Source organism: Uloborus diversus, chromosome 5 (assembly GCF_026930045.1).
Source record: "Uloborus diversus isolate 005 chromosome 5, Udiv.v.3.1, whole genome shotgun sequence".
Classification (NCBI taxonomy): Eukaryota; Metazoa; Arthropoda; class Arachnida; order Araneae; family Uloboridae; genus Uloborus; species Uloborus diversus.
In genome coordinates, this window is record NC_072735.1 from 23,851,634 (window position 1) to 23,876,513 (window position 24,880).

General features: G+C 36.5%; 1 protein-coding gene across 1 annotated transcript in view; it reads right to left on the reverse strand.

Moving 5' to 3' along the window:
* Positions 1-311: 311 nt before the first annotated feature.
* LOC129222496 (organic cation transporter protein-like) overlaps positions 312-24,880 on the reverse strand; it is an 80,307-nt gene continuing 55,738 nt past the window's right edge. The window contains exons 6-10 of the mRNA XM_054857009.1: positions 22,024-22,168; positions 18,842-18,933; positions 13,939-14,153; positions 2,850-3,031; positions 312-455 (exon numbers count right to left, since the gene is read on the reverse strand). Coding sequence (XP_054712984.1) covers positions 312-455; positions 2,850-3,031; positions 13,939-14,153; positions 18,842-18,933; positions 22,024-22,168 — 778 coding nt within the window. The remainder of the gene's footprint in view (positions 456-2,849; positions 3,032-13,938; positions 14,154-18,841; positions 18,934-22,023; positions 22,169-24,880) is intronic.

A 24,880-nucleotide genomic window follows, 5' to 3' on the forward strand; every position in this document is an offset into this window, starting at 1 on the left:
GGGACTGATTTATTTATTTATTTAACTATACAGTAGCGAAACAGCTTCTCATGCACAGAGCACTGCGTACAAAGCCACTTGCCCCCGGCATCGGCGGGAATTGAACCCCCGACCTCCGGTTTATAAGACGAATCTTCTATCACAGAAACACGGAGGCACTGTTACTGATTGATAATACTACTTAATTTTCTACACCAATTTTCAGATACTTTTTGTAGACTTACATTACCTTGTATAATCTTTTTTTAAATTTATTATTTTAATGTTGCTGTATTTATGAAAACGTACCAAAAACGTTATTTGGGAAACACTTACTCTCCGAAATTCTCTCCCTCTTCGATTGTGTCAGGTATTTGTTTGTCTTTTGTCTCAGGCAAGAGGAGTGCCAGCAGACCACTTGAAAACGCAAGCACAACGTACACGACGCTAGGCACAGACGGGTGTGTAGCTCTACCCTGCAAAGGAAAAAGCAATGTGTCACAGGTGAAACAAAATAATAAAAAAAAATGTTTTTGACAAACTCAAGTTTTGGAAGTTATGAATTGCAGTTACTTTTACTTACTTACTGTATTTTTTTCGCCTACTTTAATATTAAAAGCCAGAGGAAAAAGAAAAAAGAATGTAAGAAGGATTAATGTATCTTAGAAATATCGCGAAAAACAAAAAAAAAAAAAAAGTCAAAAATAAATATAATACTTGAAGAAACATCGAAAAATAAAAAATTGGAAAGTAGGATATTTAGATGGATCAAAATGTCTGTCGGTCCATCAGTCTGTCTCCCCCCCTCTTCCTCACAATACCTTTTGACTGAATATACCCGCCTTGCCTTCAATATTTGAGTTGAAACGAACCATTGCTTCGGTCACTCGTCTGGTCAGTGCTAATTCTGTATTAGTTACCAGTTAGCTCAGTCACTCCTATGCTGGGCTGATGAGTGCTTATAAGCACGAAACTGCAGTCCTCGGCTGGAATTGACCGAGCTAGCGGTGTAGTTCATGTATTTGTTAGACAAGTTTGACAGATAACATCTTTTTGATTTAAACAACTTTCCGTTCAATTTTAAACAGTTCAAATCCTTTAACATTAGCGCCTACGGGGAAACTAAAAGTCAACTGTAGATACCTCACTTAAAGGCGGATTTGCATCAAACAAATTTTGTTGGAAATAGCTCTTCATGACCAACTCCCGACTTCGACTCCTAGAAGTTTAGAGTCATCGACTCCGACTCCTGTACACGAAAATTAGTCGGACTCACTCCGACTCTGGTTCCGTAGCTTTAGCAAAAATTTAGACAAGAGGGAAAAATGACTCCGACTTTTGAAATTTTAAAGTTTTTTCATAAATTTTTCAAATTTTCAGAAATTTTCGTGCAGCACCATTTTTGATTTTGATGAAATTTTGTATGAAAAATGTATCATTATTCTGTACTCCCAAACTGTTTATTTTTTTCTTGAAACTTTGTTCCCGAGTTATAATTATTTGTTTCCTCCTCGGATGAGTAAAATTTGGCATTTTTGATATATTTTTTCTAAAAGCTCAAGAGTAAATTCATTAAAGTTAGTTAAAAGATCAGACACGGCTTAATCAAAAGCAGAATCAATAAACTTTTATTTGCGCATAAAAAGCAATGATTTAAGTTAGTTTCCGGGGTTAAAACGTGGTTCGAAAAGTGCCATTTTCGTCATTTGGAGCACAAAAATGTGAATAAGGGATTTACTGTAGAAGGCTTTATTCTTATCGCACTTAGTTATGCATACTGCCTTGTGCAGGTAAACGACAGTGTCTGCAGAAATGTGTTTTCGAGATATTTGAAAAAATGTGTATTGGATTCAATACTAACAATAGGAAAATGTTAGCATTAGACTTTTTTTTTTCACGCCTTTTTTAGGAGGAAACCAAATAAGCGAGTTTGTACAATAACGATAACATACAATAGATGACAAAAATGCTAAAAAAATGAAAAATGAAAAATTTGCAGTTACTGCCCTTTACCTGCACACGGCAGCATACTAGAAGCACAGAAAGAATAAGCTGATACTGGTTGTTTTTCAGTACGAAAAAATTGTTTAAACCTAAGAAAAATTGTAGAGTTCCTCCCGCGCATCACGGTTAGTATTCCTGTAATGCCCCTGTACCCTGCCATGTATCTGTGTCTGTACAAGCAAGGCACAAGATCTGCATAGATTTCCTCAGCAAGATTACGTAGTTCAAATATATGAAATTTGTAGACAAAGTTAAGACTTTTTCATCTTGCCCTTGTTCCAGTCCTGCTTCACCTGGTAATATTCTTAAGTTTATTGGCACCTCTCTGTAACTGCTGTGGAGTTATGGCAAGCAGGAACTTACGAAACTACTTCTGCGATATGGTATCTTGAACCTAGTCTAGGTGCCCTAGACCAGGGGGACTTGAAACAGTTACACAGAGCTTTTTCAACAAAAAAATAAGTTTTGGAGTACAAAATATTGTTACATATTGCATATCAAATTTCATCAAAATCAAAAATAGTGAGGCACGGCCCATTTGCTGATTTAATATAAAATGACTCCGCAGTACTCCGTAACTATATGTATCTTTACACTCATTTTCTTTCGCACGGGGGTAACAGAACTAAGGAGCAGTTAATGTGTCTGTAGCAACAGAAAAATAGTGCAGTTTAGTTTCTCAAATCTCACAGTTCAAATTAATCTTTATTCTTTTTCAACTTTAAGAAAGGAAGTTCATATAGTAAACAGAAAGTACAATTTTGGTCAATTATGACATTATTTCGAAGGAAAATAATATCTTCTAAAAATACTATATAGCTGGAAAAAGTCCTCACAGCTCGACAAAAATTCTAAATTGATCTTACCAGTTCTCTCATAAAAGGAGCTACGATAGAACCAATTCTCCCGAACATGGAACATGTTCCTATCGCAGCATTCCGGACCACAGTTGGGAAAAGCTCAGTGGTGTACAAATACAGTATTCCGAAAGATCCGGTGATGCAAAATCTACCAATCATCGCAAAGGTAACCGTCAACCAAGAGAGAGCTGAAAATAAGAATAATCAATAAAAGTAACCATCGGATAATAAGAGAAATTCGTTTAGTTAAATTTTTATTTTCAAAATTTTGTTTTAATAGCGCTAAAAATATATCTTGATGCCAATGATGCTATGTTTTTCAATTATTATCTGCTCAACGAAATGTTTTATATTTAAGTGAGTATTTTGACTTATATGTAAAAATTTATACAGGGTAGGATTTAAAAGTAATGAGCCTTCGTTCAAAAAGACCAATTCATTGAGCAGATCGTTACAGCTGACTAACAGTTTTCAAAATAGGCACCTCCTACACCGATGAACTTCTGTAGGCAGCTTTTCCAGGACTCAAAGGTATCCCTGAAGTCCTGTTCTGTGATTTCTGCAGGGGCTGCCATGACCTTCACTTGAATGTCCTCGATGGAGTCGAAACGTTTTCCTTTCAGCGCTGATTTTAAGAGCGGAAACAAGAAGTCAAGAGGCAAAAAATACGGACTATAGGGAGGCAGAGACACCACTGCTTCTGTACTTCAGTCAAAACTTACGGCATAAGTCTCGCGCAGACATTCCACATGTGTAATTCCTCGGTAACAATACGTTGCACCATTGTCTCTGATAAATCCAGGGCTTCTGCTACTTGGTAGAGACTTAAACGTCTGTCCGAGTTCAAAAATTCACGCACTCACTGCATTCACATCAGTACGGACTGACGGCGGGCGTACACAGACGGGGTTTCGTCAGTTGCCTCTTCTTGGTCTTTGCCACTTTTTGACTTACAAATAAGACAGAAACTCAGTCCCAAAAGCCTGTTAAAGCTTTGTGAACGTTTCGGAAGGAGACTTTAACAACCAGAAGTTAAATTTGATCATGTAGAGCTACTTAGAGAACTTTTCACATCGCCGTGTCATACACCACCATATTGGGGCTGCTGTTAATGCAACATTCACACTGCGTCCGCACATCCGTCACCGACGTATACTTTTCTCCCTAAAACCAGTTTTCGGCCGGCGTTGCCATGACAGCAAGCCGTATTGTACGGGACCCGTCGACGGGACAGAAGCCGACGTCCGTAGAGTTGGGCGTCGCATTTCATTGGTCTCCACGAGATGAGCGCGCTCTCTCTATTGGGTGAGAGACTGACATGTGCCTTTTTCGCGTCCGCAAAGTATGAATGCTTCTCCCTTTTTGGAAAACGTTGCTCTGTCCGCTTCGAAAGCTGGGACGCAACTGCCTCGCATTGCGCAATGAAGCCAACAACTCACCTCCGTCGTTTTCAAGTGGAGCTAGCTGCAGGAGGCGCACGTGTCAGTATAACGTGAGCCTCATTACTTTTGAATCCTACTTTGTATATGTATGTAAAATTTTAATTCTGCAGGAGGATGCGGTGGGTTTAAAGCTCATTAATGATGCTTTCGAGAAGCAGCATATCAGCGTATTTATCTAACATCTTGTTACAATATTAACAGACTGTGGCGACTTGTAAAGAGAAACGTATACTATCAATATTCAGTAGATTACCGCCCATTAGCCAGGGCTAAAGCAGAAATACGTGAAATACACCGCCAGCTCAGTCATTTCCAGCCGAGGACTGCAGTTTCGTGCTTATTAGCACTCATCAGCCCGGCATAGGAAAGTGACTGAGCTGGAGATGGAAAACCTCTTAAGGAAGCCAAGAGTGCGAAACAAACTGGTAGCTAATACAGAATTAGCAGACCAGTCGAGTGACAAAAGCAGTGGTTCGGTTCAACTCGAAGATTAAACGCAAGGCAAGGTATATTCAGTAGATTACCGCCCATTAGCCAGGGCTAAAGCAGAAATACGTGAAATACACCGCCAGCTCAGTCATTTCCAGCCGAGGACTGCAGTAACACTCGTCTGGTCTGCTAATTCTATATTAGCTACCAGTTTGTTTCGCACTCTTGGCTTCCTTAAGAGGTTTTCCATCTCCAGCTCAGTCACTTTCCTATGCCGGGCTGATGAGTGCTAATAAGCACGAAACTGCAGTCCTAGGCTGGAAATGACTGAGCTGGCGGTGTATTTCACGTATACTATCAATGTCTAGGAAACTAGGATTAATCTTAAGTTAAAAAGTTGAAAAAGTGCAATTTTTTATGAATTGATTTCTTTTTCTGATGAAGAATTTGGGGGACTAATTGGAATTTTTTAGCAGTTGTTGCCCTTACTCTGATGGGATCTTTAAGGACTCATTATCCTCACTGAATGAAGATTTAAAGGGTTTGTTGACGCTATAGTGAGACCGTTGCCTTTAGTCTAATGATCCTTTTATCGATATTTCACCTTATTCATTAGAGTATTTTGATTTTTAGAGGATTGTATACTTTATTACCGAAGTTTTGTCATTCGAATGGGAATTTTTAAGAACTAAGGCCCCAATTTAAACGGAGATTTCCATGAACTGTTGCCATTATTCCGACGGGAAATTCTTCACCATGTTCTTTTCTTTTATTTAAGACTGACTGTTCAACAAGCGTCACTTGACATAACTTTGATTTTCTAGGTAGACCGAGCAAAGCCGGGCGACGCAGCTAGTACTATTTAAATAAGACTCTTAACCATATCTTTATAGGCTAAGAAGTGCTTTTAATTTTTCAATATATATATAAAAATAAAAATTAGTTTCTGAAATCGAGAGAAATTATTATCAATTTTGAATTTGATAAAAATATATATAATAAAAATCGTATAAAAATAAAGTATTTGAACTAAAAATTATTTTCAATCAGTGCTCAAGCATACCAAGCCTAAAAATATGAATGGTTAACGCTTGTAAATGTCCGGCTTCAAAAATAAATAAATAAATAAATAAGTAATTAAAAAATAATAATGAAAGTAAAAATAAAATAAAATAAAACCCTATTTCAAATATGTGTGGAACTTGTAAATGTCCGGCAAAAAAAAAAAAAAAAAGCCTCTATCAAATATGTTTTGAATATTTTAATTCTGAAAACACTATTGTTATTAAAAATGATTACCTCCAGAAATATTCAATGTTTTAAATGTATTTCAAGCGATATACAACAAGTGCGACTTACTGACCAAGAACCAAATATTTTAATACTGAGATCAATGTGTTTTTATTTCTTTTTTAACGCATATATTTTTTTTTGGGGGGGGGGGGGACTTGATCTCCACTTTCAATTTTTTCTTTTCAATTTTTTTGTTTTCTTTTTTTTTTCTCTGCTGCAGTTTTTTTTTTTTTCAATTGCGTGAACAATAAATTTTTTTTCCTCTATCTGACAGTATCTTTTTCAGTTAAAATTAAACAGCTCTTTTTTGTAAAATATTTTTTTTTCAATATTTTTATAAAAGGATCATGCATCCCCACATCAAGGGATACTTGATCCCTTCATGTGGATACTTGATCCCACTGAAAAAATACATAGACATTTCATTAGATCAACAATTTACCTATAGATTTTGGTTTTCTACATAATATTTCAAAAAAATAGCTATATTTATAACGTTCTTTCTTAGATGATAATAATGCAAACACAATATTTAGATTGTTTTAAATTCAACTAGGAAATTGGTAGAAAAATTTACTCAACTTTAATGAATTTCTGATGCTTCTGATCAGTTACTTGCTCTACAATACAGTTGTGAACAATATATTGTAACGGATTCGGTGCGACTTCCACTTTCTTGAAATGAAGACACAGTTCTTGATAAAAGCACAGGAAATTTATTTACACTATGTACAGGAAAGATCGTCAACAACTGCTAAATTATTCATCAGCAATAAAGCAATTATCACACAACACCGTAAACTCAACGTTTACACACGTATTTACTTCCAAATACGAAAACAACACAGCGAAATGCCTCGCTATAAACAGAGCAAAAATGCTCTCAGTTCGAAATATCAATCGAAACTAACTGTTTATCCATCGCTAACGGCTTATATAGACACCGAAAAGAAATTTCTCAAATATTCCACACGCTTCTGTAAAGTAGTAGACCGTTATCAAATTTTATCAATGAACAAAAAGGAAATAGGGGTCGTATACTTTAGCCATATGAAAAGGGGTTGTATATTCATTACGGGAAACTATTTGCAGGTTACGTTCCTACAATAATTACTATTTACAGGATTTGTAACATTGCCCCCTTCCCAAGAACTGCACGTCCCGGGCAGTACAATCCCCAGAAAGGGTGCCAAACTTCTATCACAAGTTTACAAATATACACATTAATTAATAACTAACAGATACAGAAAACACAATAATAACAAGAAATATTACTAAACATTAAAAGCAAAAAAAATTATCTACAACCTTTATGTTATCAACCATTGTTGTTTACGTAATACTCATGAACTATGGCCAGTAACTCCTTTCTGGTGACGCAGTAATCTCGCTCCGACTTTGATAAGCATTTGTTCCAGTAAGCGATGACATGTTCATTTCCGTCAATTTCTTGGGATGAAACAGGTCCGATGCCCTCGTTGCTCGCATCAGTGTCCAGGATAAAGGATTTTTCAGGCTGAGGATAGGCGAGGATAGGCGTTGATGTTAAAGCCTCCTTCAGTCGTAGAAATGCATCTTTGCATTCTTTGGACCATTCAAACTTTTGCTTGCTCTCCGTCAGCTTATGCAAAGGTCGTGCAATATTGGAAAAACCTTTTACAAACTTCCTGTAGTACGTGCAGAGCCCCAGGAAACTTCGCAGCTGATGGATGTTTTCGGGACGACTCCAACTCTTGACCGCAGATACCTTTTCTGGATCGGTTTGTACACCTTCAGAAGAGATGATGTGACCAAGGTAGTTCACTTCCCGGCGGAACAAATTACATTTGGACGGGCTTAACTTCAGATTGGCTTCCTTAAGCTTCTGCAGCACCTTCCTAAGATTTGCCAGATGTTCTTCGAAACTGCGTCCCACGATGATGATATCGTCTAAAAAGACCAGACAGGATTCGTAGGAAAGTCCTCTTAACACTGTCTCCATAAGACGCTCGAACGTAGCTGGTGCATTGCAGAGGCCGAAGGGCATCACTTTGAACTGCCATAAGCCTTGTCCAGTTGTAAACGCTGTCTTCTCTCGGTCATCAGGGTGTATCTCAACCTGCCAGTAGCCGCTCTTCAAGTCCAGGGTCGAAAACCACTTGTGTCCGGAAAGAGTGTCCAAGGTGTCGTCTATCCGCGGAAGAGGGTAACTGTCTTTCTTGGTGATTTCATTCAGCCGCCGGTAATCGACACAAAATCTGGTGGAGCCATCTTTCTTTCGGACCAAGACGATGGGAGACGCCCAAGGACTGGATGATGGTTCGATTACATCGTTCTCCTTCATCTCTTTCAGGAGGGTCTCAACCTCTTCCTTCTTGGCGAACGGTAGTCGTCTTGGATGCTGTTTAATAGGGGGGTGTTCTCCAGTGTAAATCCTATGCTGCGTTAAATTCGTACGGCCAACATCCTCCGATGTAGATGAAAACAGATGCTTGAAGTCATCCACCAATTGTTCCGCAGCAGTTCTTTGATCTTTCGATAACGGCGCACTCCCAATTAACTTCGATGTCAAGGACTCGGAAGACACAGTCTCGGGGGAATTGATTCTTCTAATGATGCAGTTTACTGGAGTACAAGTAGCCAACACTTCACCTTTTCGGATATTCCTTGGCCTTTCACTCACGTTGGCGACTCTCACAGGAATTACATCCTTAGAAAGGTCCACAAGCGTAGATGCTACCAGCACTCCTTTTAGGCTATTGCTTAGGTTAGGGTATTCAATGAGTCCAAATCGAAAACTATTGCTTTCTTCAAGGGAGCCAGGTATTAATGATTCTGACCTTGAGGGAATCGATAAATCTGTTTGAGCTATTATTTGATGAGCGGATTTTACATCACTTTCTGCAGGGAAAACGGCTATGTCTTCTCTCATCGAGTGCAGCTCATTAGTCTTGAAGTCGAGAGTGAAGTCATATTTCTTCAAAAAGTCCAATCCGAGAATGAAGGGGTCCGTGATATTAGCGACGAATGCCGTATGATGGTAGGTGGCATTCCCAAACACTATTTCCAAGTCCACTTTACCGTCAATCTCAATTTTGTCACCTGTCACAGTCTGGAGACTTACGCGTGGCGATGTCCACAGCAGTTTCAATCCAAATTCACGAGCCACATCTGTCCTAATGATTGTCACATTGGCTCCAGTGTCAACAATCAGTCTGCAGGGGTTCCCATTTACATGTGCGTAAATGAAAAGTCCATCACTGCCACTACTAGAAGAGGAAATCTGCAGAGCTTTAGTGGTGGTGATTTCCTTCCCTCGCGTAGCTTGGCGAGCCGGACAACTCCTTCGCAGGTGTCCTTCACTACCGCATTTCCAGCACTTCTGCTCTTGTTTCTTTTGGGCTGTTATGCTGCTCAAATGTCTTGTCAAGTCACCGAGTTGTCTCTCAAGTTCAGCGAGGTGGGACGACCTGGAATCAGACTCATCAGCTTCCTGAGTCCGGATTAGATGGCGATCCACACGGGTTGCTTCTTGGGCGGCCTCGTATCTCATCGCATACACAACGGCAGAATTCAGGTCTTTGACATCCGCCATCCGTAGAGCTTTCTGGATTTCCGGATCTCGAACCCCGTCGATGTAGTAGTTGAGTGCCAGGTTGTCTCGAACATCCGCAGGGCAGTCGTAAAAAGCAAGATGAGACAGTCTCTCGATGTCCGCCGCAAGCTCTTGCAGGGTTTCCCCAGTTTTCTGGAAACGGGACTTCAACTGGAGTCGGCTGAAATCTTTCTGGCACTTCTCACCGAAGCGAAGCTCCAACGCAGCTGTGAGGGCGGCGAAATCCAGGCGCTGGCTGTCCGGAAGGGTCTGGAGAATGTCCGCTGCGTCACCTCTCAGGGATGCTGCAAGATGACAGGCCTTGGTAGCAGAGTCCCATCCGTTCGCTTCCGCCACTATCATGAATTGAGTTTTGTAAACCTGCCACGAAGTTTTCCCATCAAATGTGGCAAGTTTAATGGGCGGTCGAGCAACCGATGTGGGAGCGCCAAACTGTACAGAGCTGCTTTCCGCGGTCGCCAATCTCCTTTCCACGTCCTTAAAGATCTCTTCTTTAAGTAGATGAAATCTTCTATCTTCTTCTTCAAATTTATTTTCTACAGCATTGAATCGGCTTTCAACGGTATCAAATTTTTCTTCAATAGCATCAACTCGATGCTCTATGTCATTAAATTTATTTTCCATCACAGTCTTTACCGAAATAAGGTCGTTTTTAATTTCTTCTTGGTTAGACGTTAAGTCCTTTTTCAGCACCGTTAAATCGCTTTTTAACTGGTCTTGATTTGCCAACATACTTGCAGTCAGATCACTTTTTAATTGTTCTTGATTAGCCGCCATATCATTTTTTATTTGTTCTTGATTAGCCGCCATATCATTTTTTAATTGTTCTTGATTTGCAGTAAAACTTGCAGTCAAATCACTTTTTAATTGGTCTTGATTAGCCGCCAATTCATTTTTAACAGAGTTGATTGCATCAAGAAGTTGTTTTAATTGTTCATCCATTGCGCGAGTAATCACCATAAAATTAAAGTCCAAATTCAAAAGAAGTCTTTATGAAAAAAATGTCCAAAGTCACACTTACTCCAAGAAAGTCCAGAAGAAGCCCCACGTTGGGCGCCAAATTGTAACGGATTCGGTGCGACTTCCACTTTCTTGAAATGAAGACACAGTTCTTGATAAAAGCACAGGAAATTTATTTACACTATGTACAGGAAAGATCGTCAACAACTGCTAAATTATTCATCAGCAATAAAGCAATTATCACACAACACCGTAAACTCAACGTTTACACACGTATTTACTTCCAAATACGAAAACAACACAGCGAAATGCCTCGCTATAAACAGAGCAAAAATGCTCTCAGTTCGAAATATCAATCGAAACTAACTGTTTATCCATCGCTAACGGCTTATATAGACACCGAAAAGAAATTTCTCAAATATTCCACACGCTTCTGTAAAGTAGTAGACCGTTATCAAATTTTATCAATGAACAAAAAGGAAATAGGGGTCGTATACTTTAGCCATATGAAAAGGGGTTGTATATTCATTACGGGAAACTATTTACAGGTTACGTTCCTACAATAATTACTATTTACAGGATTTGTAACAATATTTTATAAATAAAACTAATATTTTTTTAAAGTAGCGTGATGAAGCTAAAATTACAACAAATAATGTAAAAAAAGATGATATTAACAAATATTAACATTATTTGCTTCTTGTCTTGCAATAATAAAATTAAGAGTTTTACCAATTAAATTAATTTCAAAAAAAAAAAAAAGAAAGAAAAGAGAAATGTAAGTATCTGTATACTTATGGAAAACAAAAAGAAAGCCTAGCACATGTTTTCAAAACCAGAATAGTCAACTGCAAACATTACAGTTCTAATGGGGCCGTTTCCAAAATTTTAAAAGTATCTTTTTCTGAAAGAGCATGCTTTAAAACATAGGATCTGACCATTTTTTAAATAATTTATTTACGTTTAATATTTTAAAAAAATTACTTAAATCGGTGCGCTTTCATTGCTTAAATTTCTTGCCGATGACATCACAAATGATGAAATGCCATTCAGTGTTGCCATTCACAGTGCAAAATATTTAATTCGCATCTTTACTCACGTGTATTGGCAACGATATGGTTGATAGCAAGCGTAGAGCGCAATTTTAATTCGCTGCTTGATTATCATAACGTGGAGACGTAGTAGAAAGATGCGGCAAAGTGCATCATTTGTGACGTCATCAAGACCACGCCTTGTTTGAAAAATCGGACATTTTAAAAAATTAATTTAAAAAAAAAAACTGTTGGGAATAAGAAAGTATTTTCTGGGTACATGTTATGTTTTTGCTCATTCTATCCATTCCAATGACTAAAAGTAGTACTTTTGACTGAAGGAAACCACCCCATTCTTAAAAGTTCCTCTCAACCTAACTGGGTGTGGCATTTTAGCACATTCACATACATTTATTGCATTTTTGTCAATCTTTAAGGAAAAATAGATTGATTCAGCATATTACTTTTTCGTTTAAAAAAAAACTTATTTCAAACTCTAGAAATCCAACTTTGCATTCCATTTGACCTACATAATGGGCAACTCTCTTTTTCGATGTAAATCTAACTAAGCTAAATCATTTCTTTTTTAAAATTCAAACAAAGATAATCTATTTCAACTTGTTCAAGCTCATTTGGCTGATCATAACATAATTCATCAGTGGAGTTGTAGTTCACGTTTATATGTTTGAGATGTTATGTGGAAATAAAAACCCTGAGTTTGGTTACAAGCGCGAACTGATACTTTAACTATTTCGCAGATTTACTGCAATGATTGTTTATATTTATCACTTATGCTACGATGAATTTTATCATGTTAACATGGTTTTAAATATTTAATATTCAAGTCAACTAAGTAAACTACAGTTATATTGCTTTCATTGTGTTTATATTGTTATTGTTATAGGGATACTTGATCCCTGGCCTGAAACGAAGGGATCAAGTATCCCTAATATGAGATGTTTACAAACATTCTTATTCTATTATTAACGATCAGTGGCAGTTTACTAAAAGTATGTCTTAATTATTAAAGACTGTCGATACTTTTAAATTATATTTCGCTTTTTTTTTTTTCAGTTTTACATAACAGATAATGTAAACTTCAGAATGCTTTCCTTAAAAAAGTTTCCTTTGACACATTCATTTCTTGAGCTAAAACAAAATGGCTGAAAAAGAAAGAGTTGCCAATTTTTATGTAAAAATGTAACTTTATCATTGTTGTCAGGTTTCAATGCTGTACTTATGGTTTTGATACATTTTTGGTAGAGGGATCATAAGCCTAAGGGATTAAGTACCCCTAGTCTCTCCTAAGGTTTATTACGGCGTTATAGGCAAGGGGTGTTTTTTCTCCACCATTTTGAGCTCCGGTTTTTTCATTCTTTTTCTTTAGTACCTTTTGTCCAGTTTTCGGTCATCAATAAATCTTTTTGAAATCAGACGGTAGTTAATGGAGATATTAATTAAAAGCGTATTTTTACTCTAAATAGCGAATGGACGGTCCTTACGAAAATGGACAGTCCTTTTTTCGAATTTTATATGGTTGGAAAGGTCTTAAAAAATTCCATAAACGAAATTTTTCGTAAGGCACCCAAGGTCCAATAACCTGACTCCACAAGAAAAAGACTTATAAACGTTGTTCAGTTAGCGAAATTCATAATTTTTAAATGTTACTCTTTTTCACTGTTTAAACTCATTGTTTGTAGCGTGAAACATTAAGTTGTAATTGATTTTTGAAATCATTCTTTCTACACGAGGAATGCATTTCAGTGTTTCAGACTTGGTATGGTTGGAAAGCTCGCAAAAAAACCCTTTAAGCCATTTTCCACCGTATACATTCGGATATTCGAAGGACTTAAATTGCCTAGAAAAGGTACTAGATCAATTTAAAGTAAGTGAAAATTTATTTTCATTTGGCGCGAGATAGTTATTGTGCAAACATTTCGAAATAATACAGTCGGATCTCGATAACTCGAAGCTTATAACTCGAATATTTTTTTTATCTCAAAGTTTTTATTGGGTCTCTAACGTTTAAGACTGTTGTGAAAACTTCCCATAACTCGAACTGTCAATAACCCGAACGTTTTAGCCGGTTTCTTGGGACTTCCAGTTGTCGAGAGTTGACTGTATTATGTGTTGCCATTTCTCGCTTCTGAAAGTTAATAAATTAAAATTCTTGCATTCTTTTTTATTATTGAAGCTTTTAGGTGCAGTTAAAATATTTCCCTAGGGCATTTAAACCATTTCTCTAGGGCATTTAAACTATTTTCCTTTTTGCCCCAATTATTTAGTAATAATTCCGCAAGGTCATATAGGAGATTAGTAAGAACAACAGCAGCAATAACACTTACTTTCTGGCACAAAAATTTGAGCGCCACATGCTGCCCCTCCAATTAGCATAAGCCCAACGAGAGACGGTCTCCTTCCATAATAGCGTACTCCTATGTAAGTAACGGCGTAGGAAGGGAACTCAAGTGCACCAGAGACGAAAAAATTCAAGTACGAGTCTCCAGCTAAGTCGTTTGTGTTGAAAGCCATAGCATAGTACAGGAAGGCATTGACGATCCTGTGAATAGAGCTTTTATTAATCACAAAAACACTTCTCGCATTTTTAAAGAAACCGCTTATTGGCAGGTATCAATTGGGTTGCTTTCCAATTTTCAAAAATATTTTTTTCTGACAGAGCAAGGTTGAAAACATGGGATGAGTTTCTTTTTTAAAATTAATTTTGACTTATTTTCTCTCTTAAAAGAATAATCTTATATAATTAAGACGTTCATTCATCGTTTTCATCACTGACGTCACAAGTGAACAAGTCACTAGGCTTACTAGAACAAAGTTTCAGGGCATTTTCGAACTTCGCCAAATGAATATTTTATTTAACTTAATTCTCGTTCCGCTAATAATTGCTCGCAGTGAAAATCACCAAAAGATGATATCTTGCCAGAAAAGATTACCACGTGTCCCGATTCAATGGCTTTCTTCACTTGTGACATCACTCGATGAAACGTTTTGTTTCAGAAATCTGACATTTGAAAAATTCAATTAAAAATTAAATGTTGGGGAAACAAAAGTATTTTTTGGCTCCATGTAATTATTATTATTATTATTTTTATTTTATTTATTTATTTATTTATTTTATTATTATTATTTTTTTTTTTTTGAAGTGAAAACTTCTTTAGGCGCGTTGAGCATTTTTAAGGTGGGGAAAAACCATTCATTTGGCGATACCGTCACCTCACCTCACCGACATTTGGAATACAGCGCACATGCACGGCTTCTCTCAGTTCCTTCACTACATTGCTTTCGTTGGGCACTGCGAACCTCAGTAGCACTGTCAAGCACCGCGTGAGTTCGATCCTCACCCAGGTCAGTGCATTTTTTCTTCAGAAGAAAACATTTTTAAGCTTATATAATATTTTTGAAGTGAAAACTTCTTTCGACGCTTTGGGAATTTTTGAGATGGGAAAAACTTTTGATATCAGTGATACATGTGTTTGTCGTTGCCACTCAGCGAATGGACAGCGAATTGTAATGGTTGCTGTTTTTATTTCACCGGCTATAAGTCTATAAACGCAATACAAGAGTTTTTGAACGAAAATTTATTTCCTTTAAACAAAAATTTATTATTTTTTTTCGAAAAACTCTTCAGTGTTACTTCAAAATGAAATTCAAAGAGATTTGGTGATTTACCAATGATTTTGAGTGGGGAGTTTAACATCAACTTTGCAGATGGTGAATGTAATTTTTAAATAGAGAATTTAATTTAACGACATCCAATGATCGCAATTTTAGTACAAGGAGATGTACTACTACACAAGAGCGCAAATATAGGGGGGGGCAAAGGGGAGCTTGCCCCCCTTAGAAATTAGAACTTCCTTGATTTTAGCACTTTTTTCTTTGTAAAAATGTAAAAACATTTCTTCTCCAGTCATTAATGAATAAGTTATTAAAAATGTCAAATTTTAATGACTCTAATCTGTCCTGAAATCTGCTTCCAAGGGGAAAATATTCTGCTAAACCATGGTTAAAATATCTGAGCCCCCCCTTACAATTTTGCATATGGGCGCCCATGCTACTACAATTGATGCAGTCCTTACAAGATATTTAAATAGATTCAAATATAAGTATTTTATTTCCTATTTTTGTTACCACAAACCTAAAGAATCAGTTTCAGAAAAGAAAAAAGAGAGGAAAAAAAAATAATAATTATGATCAGGGCTTAAAAGAACCTCGATTTTTTTAAAATAAAAAATAAAAATGGAATTAATAGTATTAAATCAGATTCTTTTTAAAATTAAAATCTTTTTTTTCAGGCGTTAGAAACTTTTGCAGTTGATCAATTTATACTTTTAAATATAATTAAAATTAAAAATTGATGTTTTAAAAGCAATTAAATTTAAAGTAACACCTCTACGAAACGTTTTCATATAAACATGCAGAACCAGTTTAATACAGTTGCATATGACTCAAATCAAACTCAAAATAGATTGCATAGTTGTACATGTAAATGCATAAAAACAGGGCAAACAAATCGGCATTTCACTTTTGCCACATGTCTTTTCATCCATACGCTCGTTTTTTCTCCTTCTTTTTTCCGAAATGAACTCCAAATTACACTAGTCAACTTCAAAAATGCATCCGGCTCAAAAGTAGCTATTTCCGAAGTATTTTGCCTCGCTAAACACTAAAACCACCATAAAAATAGAGATTAGCTCCAGTTCTCAATTCATAGAGCCAACTAGGAAAATGAATTCTTACTAATGCTCGTTTTTCCTGGCAGATAAACACCCCCCATAGGACTGACTGTCTTCTAAGCTTCGACCTCAGGTGGGGATAGAAAATCTCACTACATGAAAACCGAAATAGACTTCAAGAAAATAAAATTCTGGGAAGAGAAATGCCCAAAATCAGCCTCTAGTAGATCCACCCATTTCTGCTTCCACGCATGCTCATTCTGCTGGTAATAATGAAGAACTTCGTGAAAGTTGTGAACAAAGACAATTTTCCAATATCTTAGAATGAAATTTCCAAGATATATTGAAGCTAAGGTTAAAGAGAGAATTTGTAATGGCTCTTCAAATACGCGCAATTATGAGGATCACTGTTTTTGAAAAAAAAAAAATGAAATAGTGGAGAAAAAAACAGTTAGGAAACTTTTAAGGGTGTAATAGTAATATTACAAGTACTTCTGAGCAGCAGAGGAAATGAGAACTAAAAACAGTTGATCAAACAATCCCTACGGAAGTTCTGTGACTATTGATGAATGATGTGATTCTGAAACTCTATTTTGTTCACTTCTTCCAAGATATTTTGTTTGAAAACTAAAGCTATGAGCAGTGTGCATGAGAAAAGGTTTCACCAAGATATCTTTACAATGGAACGCAGATATCAGGGTCATTGGGCCGAGTTAATGCTCACTAACTGTTGCTGAACTATTACAAGAGATTGACGTGCAAAAAGCAATCGAAAATGAAGCGCTTACAGCAATAAGCCAAAAGCAGCCACTGCTTTCCGAAAAATAAGCATTGTTTAATAAGACATGACCTATATAATAACATTTTAGCAAGCTTTTGACAAGGTACCGCATGTTGCTCTTCTCAGCAAACTAGCTGACATAGGAATAGGTGGAAAAACTTTACTTTGGGTTAGAAATTGGCTCACTGGTAGGAAACAAAGAGTAGTTGTGAGAGGAAATCATTCTAAATGGAGTGATGTTTTAAGCGGAGTTCCTCAGGGATCAGTTTTAGGGCTTCTTTTGTTTGTTATCTTTATGAATGACATCAATGAAAATATTTCTGGAAGCATGAATTGTTTTGCTGATGATGTAAAAGTTATGGGGATTGTCGAAAATGAAGAACAAGTAAAACAGCTTCATATTAGATCATATTACCAAGTGGGCGGATAAATAGGGTATGGCAGTTAATGTAGGGAAATGTCAAGCGCTACACTTAGGTCATGGTTCGAGTTATCGTTTACAGGGCTCAGTCATTAGTCAGTAGAAAATGTTATGGATCTGGGTATCTTAACAAATCAGGACTTCAAGTTTAGTGAACAGTGCAGAATTGCAAGTAACAAAGCCAATAAAGTGCTTGGGTTTATCAATAGATCTATCTCAAATAAATCTAAGAAGGTTCTTCTGCCTTTATATAGGAGGTTAGTAAGACCTCATTTGGAGTATGCTGTTCAGTTTTGGTCGCCTTATCTGAAGAAAGATATTTCTGTATTGGAAAGGGTTCAAAGAAGGGTAACTAGACTAGTAAGGGGACTTTCGGATTTAGATTATGATACCGGACTTAATAGGCTTAATATGTATAGCCTGGAGCAAAGGAGAGTCAGAGGGGACATAATTGAGTTTTTTAAATTTATCAAAATGAAAGATGTTAATGGATTAAATTTTTGCACGGAAAGCAGGATGAGGGGTCATTGTTTTAAGCTATTTGAATCTCAGGTTAACTTGGAAATCAGGAAAAACTACTACTTTAGTAGGGTCGTGGGCACTTAGAACAGCTTACCGAAAGAGGCGGTAATGAGAAAGGGGGTGGATAGCTTTAAGAAGGCCATTGATCTTCATTGAGGACTAATTAATTGACTAGGACCAGCCTAGCTGGGCCCAGAGCCTGTTGCTCGTCGTCACATTTGTATTTGCGTTTGTAAGTATTGCACAGGTTTTTTTTTTCTTTTTAACATTACCTTTAAATCCATGTGTGGTTGCTGTGCATATTTCTCCAGTGGGCTTTTATGTATCTTGAAAACTAGAGCATATAAAAAAAAAATCCATTACCATATTAGTTTTTCTCGACCAAAAATCATTAGGAATTGACCTTTTAAAACCAGGATGAAGACAAAAAGTTCTTTTTTGTTGACTAGTGTTATCTGACATGCCTCGAAATTCGGATTTCCCGGCATGCTGGTCAATCTCCCCCCTTTTATCAATCTTTCCCTTGTGGACAGTTTTTTAAAAATGTCTTATTTTTCGTTTTAAGCAAAGATGGGAAAAACTTCCTTCATCTTTTAAAATATTTCTAAGGGTTCGGTTGGTTTCCGTTCACCTACGTGCTAAGTTTTCAAATCTGCTAAAAATATGAAAACCCTGGTTCTTCACTAAGTCAATGAAAACAAGAATAACATATTTGGAGCATTTGTAGGGTGTTTTGTGCCACAACTGATACTTATGTTACAGAGAAATTGCTCTTCATTTTTTACTAATGAGGAAGGTATATAAGGATTCAAAGAGTTAAACTATTTATTTACCACAAATAAATCATGTTGAACGCTCTATTTCGCATCTTCGGTGTCTTGAAGATATCAAGAACAGTTTTTCTTGTTCCCTTCTCACCTTCAGCCTATTGGGGGAGAGAGAACAACATCGTTTTAAAATGAATGTATTTGATTTGCGAAATGTGTTTTATTTTATTTTGCGATAAGTTTATGTAACTTTATGTTATATGGCACCCGCACGGCTTCGCCCGTAATAGAAAAATTAAAGGTCTTTTGGTTCGCTTGTATATTTACAAATAATGTATGGTGAATTTTCTCGCCAATTGGCTTGTGCCGACGTTACAGTTAAACGTTATGATAATTTCGTAATTTATGATAGTTTTTTTCTTAAAATTGGAATAAAAAAAGAACCACATCGAATTTTCGAAAAATCGCTTCGAGGTGCACATTCCCATGCTACATACTAACTTTGTGCCAAATTTCATGAAAATCGGCTGAACGGTTTAGGCGCTATGCGCGTCACAGACATCCAGACATCCTACAAACATCCTACAGACATCCAGACATCCTCCGGACAGAGAGACTTTCTGCTTTATTATTAGTAAAGATAAAGAATAGTATTCGTCAGATTGCAATAGATGGTCGAAACTGTGTTTTGAGATTCTTGAACAGAAAATAAATTGAAGTTTAACTATTGTTATAACCAGATAATTTATACCCAACTAGAATTTATCGCTTGAGTACACAAATTCCAAATGTAATAAACTGATATTAAAGAAGCAGTGTAACTATTTTCCATTCAATTTAAACCGTTTAATAAAAATGTTCATAAATTTTGAAAGCTTTGAAAATCAACGATTGAACAATACTTTCTTTTACAAAAAAGGAAGTATTGCAAAAAAGGAAAGCATTTGCTCCAGAAAAAAAACTTGTCCGGCCCGGGCCAGTGGGAGGGGAAGGGGATTCATTTTAGGAAGGGGAAGGAGGTCATGCTCAAGAAAATCGTCTTACTTGCAACAATTTTCTTGAACTTCGGATTCTTTAGATGTCAACAAAGGCACAAAATCGGAAATTAGTTGGTTGCAAACTCAATTAATTTTAACAAAAATAAATTAAAAACTTAAATTACTATTAGATAAAATTAGTTAATAATAATTCAATACATTAAAATGACCTAGTTAAGTTGTATTCTAATTTGTCTAGACCAGTAGGACCACCAGCCAACCCATAACAATAAATAAGTACTACGAAAATCTTTTAAAAAAGTTAAATGTTTTATGAACATGATAAATTTAGAAATTGATTAAATATTAGCATAATACTCGACACAGGACACACATCCATCATTGATTATAAATTTAAATAATACTTGACACATCCATGTTGTACGCAGAAAAAGACAATAAAACTTTACTCAATATAATAGTAATAAATGCTGCGAAAATCATCTTTAAAATTATATATTTTATGAATATAATTCGGATTATTAATGAATACTCACCAATTCTTTTCAATTGTAGAAAAAAATCAGAGGCGAATGAAAACGTCGCAGTCTCCGAGTCGGATACAAGAACTCCGAATACGTTTCCACCGGTTTTGGGTTCATAAGTTTCTTTTCAACTTTTCAGAAAAGACAACAATGTTTTGTCATCCGAACGCTTCATTGTTTTTGTTATTGGTAGTCCTTTTTCTAACAAACGCGAATTTTTTCAGTACAGTCTCCGTCTAATACGATGGGCCAATTTACGGGAAGCCTCGTATGACGAGGTTTTGGGCAAACATGACACTAAAATTTTACATTTCTTGCCCGAATAACTAAGTCTAAATCACAACAGAAAAGAATGATAATTTACGGAAACTTTACACAAAAAATATTTACGCATTATTATAACTTTCGGCGATTAAATTTGTTCTATAAAAAGCGATCGGGCGGCAAGCACTTCTTTTCTTTCATTATACTGGCGCCTGAAGACAGACTGTCTCAAGCAAAGCTATGTTACTGCCTTCCAATAAATAGAGAAGTGACATGTAATACGTACCCCTAAAAAAAGGGGGGAATTAAAAAATTATTTATTACTCTTTTTTGTGGTTTCGATCAAGTTTTCTTTTCTTTCTTTTTCAAGCAATCATTTTCACTACTCAAATGCAATAAACCTTACAAAAGATTAAAAAGTTTTGTCGGAGATTGGGGAGGGGAGATCACGACTCCCATGCCCTCCCACCTTCTTTGTATCCATCACTTCTTTAATGCTCTAAAAAATGAATTCAAAAACACATTTACCTTTTCTCATGATTTCGGCATTTTTTTTTTATTTTTCCAAGCAAACATTCAAATATTACCGCAAGTTTGGGGGGGGGGTCATGACCCCCCATGAGCCCCCTCTCTTGTATCCGCCATTAGCACTGACATTGTAACACTGTATTAGCTTCAATTTTATACTTGGGATACTTTGGGAGGCATCAAAACGGGTTTATAAAACGGGTCTGGGAAAAATTAACCGTCCCATTTTAGAAAATCCTTCGCACGCCAATGGTCAGGCAAGCTTTCTGTTTTCTTAATTTCATGAATCTGATGTGTTTACTCAGGTAACATAGCAAAAATTAATTCTCAGAATAGAATATTTCACTGAAAGTGACAAAAAAAAAAAAAAAGAAATTGAATTAATTTGAATACTGACATATTGAATTCAAATTATGTATTTCGCAATCACGAGTTACAACAGGGCCCTACTCATTGGAGTTATTGTTTCTACAAACGGCTCTTGTCCCCCCAAGCTTGCCCTTCTTCCTGGACGGTAACGTGTGTGTAGTTGTGTGTGTGTGTGTGCGTAGTCGCGCGTGCATGCATGTGTAGGCCTGTATGTGTGCGTAGACCTGTGTGTATGTACGTATTCGTGTGTGTATATGTGAGTGTGTATGTGTGTGACTATGTATGTGTGTGACCATGTATGTGCACAGGACATGGACGCCTCCGACCAGGTAAAGCGGATTCCGACGCGCCTGCAGAGGCCGGTGGGCGGTGGTGCTGCAGAGGCCCCTGGTCCAAGCTGAAAAAGGAACCGCAACGCCAAGGGCGGTCAAGTAAGAACAATAAGCAATCGTGATTGCTCAAAAAAAAAAAAAAAAAAAAAAAGAAACTAAACAATATTGCCCTTAAAAATCAAATCTTTCTTTCAGTATGTTAAAATATTAACCTTTATTCAAAACTTACTTACCGATACTGCAAACTTATTAGTAATCAAATCTTTCATGTCACATTTTATTTCTTTTTTATTCATCACTGCTGCGGTTTCGAGTACTTTTTCCAGCTTCTTGTATTTTCTCTGCATGAGTAGCCACCGAGGAGATTCCGGTATGTATCTAAGATTGAAAGAGCTATTAATTTAAAAATATTGCTTAACAGTTTTTAAAATAAAATTTGATGAGACGTTTTAAATTTTTACTTCGATGGATCATTGTTGCACAGTGACTAACATAAAATTGTAACTTTACACAGCATGTGTTTTGACTCTTTAAAACTATTGGTTTATCTCCACTTTTGCCGAAATTTCAAATCCCCCCCCCCTTTAAATATATCAAAATGTATGGTTGAAACTGAAAAACAGGGAGGGGGGGGATTTCGTGTTGGCGAAACTGACCTATCCTTTCACTTTTGAACACGTTGTTGCTTACTTCTTTTTTGACACATTTTTTTGTTTGTGTGTGTTTATAGCGTGTCTGTTCTCAGGCATTTGAATTTGATATGCTAGCTGTTACTAAAGCCTAAAATATTTTTATGTAAAATTTTATATATTTCTTTCTTTATTTTATTACCATATTTTTAAACTTTTATGTATATTCTCTTGATAATTTCCAATAGCATTTCAAATCTCCGAGATAGTGTTTCGCGCCCTGTAGCAATTGCACTTACTGTTTTCAAACAGATACGGTAGTCCAGTCAATGAACACATTGTAGCATGCATGGAATATGCGATAATTTTTGACTCCAGAATATTGTTAGGGGTTGTTAGTAGGTAAACATACAAAAAGTCCCCAACCCTAGGGGGTGAACTAAAGGTGGGAGGGAGGGGGGCAGAAAATTTTGGGTTTTTCGAGAAAATGTGGGAAACGGTAGAAAAAATGCGTTTAAAATAAAAATTCAAGCTAAATAAACTTCCTAAAAAACTGTTTCTACACATATTTGTCAAATTTACAATAATATTTCTGTTATATGTTATGAAAAATCGATGATTTTCGGAAAAATTCTCTCTTTTTGCCTAACATTTGCTCTTAGTGAGTCCCAGGATCAGTATTCATGAAAATTGTCAGTGACAAATTTGTACAACTTTAAATTTCCTTCAATTTGATATGCCATTTTGCTATATTTTATTCAACCAATAAAAGTTTAAGAATTTCAAACATGCACTTTCATGGCAAAAAATGGAACACTTGCCATTCACAAATTTCAAATTGACTTGAAAGGATCGCGTACTTTCTCTTTCCTCAAATAATTCGACAATCCTGATGGACAATAAAGAAATATTTGTGGATTACTACAACGCAAATGATGTTTAAGGGGGGGGGGTTGTGAAATTGTGACAAGGGGGGAAGGAAAGAGTAAGAAGTGTGACATCAAGCATTTTTAAATACGTAAGGGGGGGGGGGGGGTTGTGAAATTGAGACTTTGTGACAAGGGGGGAAGGAAAGAGTAAGAAGTGTGACATCAAGCATTTTTAAATACGTAAGGGGGGGGGGGTTGTGAAATTGAGACTTTGTGACAAGGGGGGAAGGAAAGAGTAAGAAGTGTGACATAAAGCATTTTTAAATACGAACATGTTTATGAAAAGTAGCTTGTAAAACGAACTTAGTGACAAGGGAGGGGGGGGGGGGAATGTTGGGAAAATGTGCGACATTATTAATGGCCACACACACACACACACACACAGCACTTTACCAAGGAATCAGACGAAGATTTGAATTACGTATATGCAGTATGAATTGATGGACTGAGGATGTGCAGAAAGTCAGCACTATACATACTGTTTAAGGAAACTGATAAAGACATTGATTTAATTTAATTTGTTGTTACTGAGTATAAATAGTCTACAAAACTGTTAAGCAAAAAGAGACGACTGTATAAACCATATGGAAATCAATGTCAGTTAGAAAATTGAAACGACCGACAAACGAAGATTTTTGTCCAACTTTCATAATAACAAGTCAGTTGACCAATCCGCTAATGATGAAGCTGTTGAAAAACGAGACAAATAAGCTCCGAGATTTAAGTGATGTTGACGTCGATATTGCGAAGACGGCTATCAAAAGATGGCAAAATTCTTCGGTAGCTATCATTTGAAAGGAAGTCCTCTTGGTTGTTCTCTTGATAGCCAAATCCCCAACTGATCACCACATTCTGCTGTCAAAATGTACTAGAAATCTAAAATCATACTACATGTATTTAAGGTATATATCAACAGTTCTTCCCCTGAATCCATTGAGACTGCTGGGGTCATATGTATCTCTCATGGCGTGGTGCTCTAGCCACAGAAAAGTCCCTCAACGAGTTCCGTTACAGATCATTTATCAAAGAAGCTACAAACATCAAGATTGATCTCTAACTCAACCGTACCACCAGGTACACCTGTAGCTAGGAACTTAATGGTGAAGTACCGGATTGGCGGTTTGGGAAAGGAGGAATGACCAACTCGTGCCAAAACTCTCGGAATCGGATGTTGCTCCTGACGGAATCTTGAAGATGATTTTGAAAAATTGCTTTTCTACAAGTGACCGAAAGGCCACTTGTCGAAAATCATCGTTAAACTACTCTGTTGCAAGCTTGCATTGCTAGGGCAGTTGCAACAACGAATCAAAATATTTATCCATAACAAAGGGGACGACGATGACATCAATACATTACCAATTTTTTAGAACAACTTTTCCACTGCTGGTGACATTACCCTTCCGCCTCAGAATAAATCCAAGATGTCACCTTAAAGATGATATTTTCATTTTCTAATTACTGTCAGTCCATATTCCATATAAACACTTTCAAAATATGATTAGTAATAATGTAATAAAAATTAAAATTTCGAA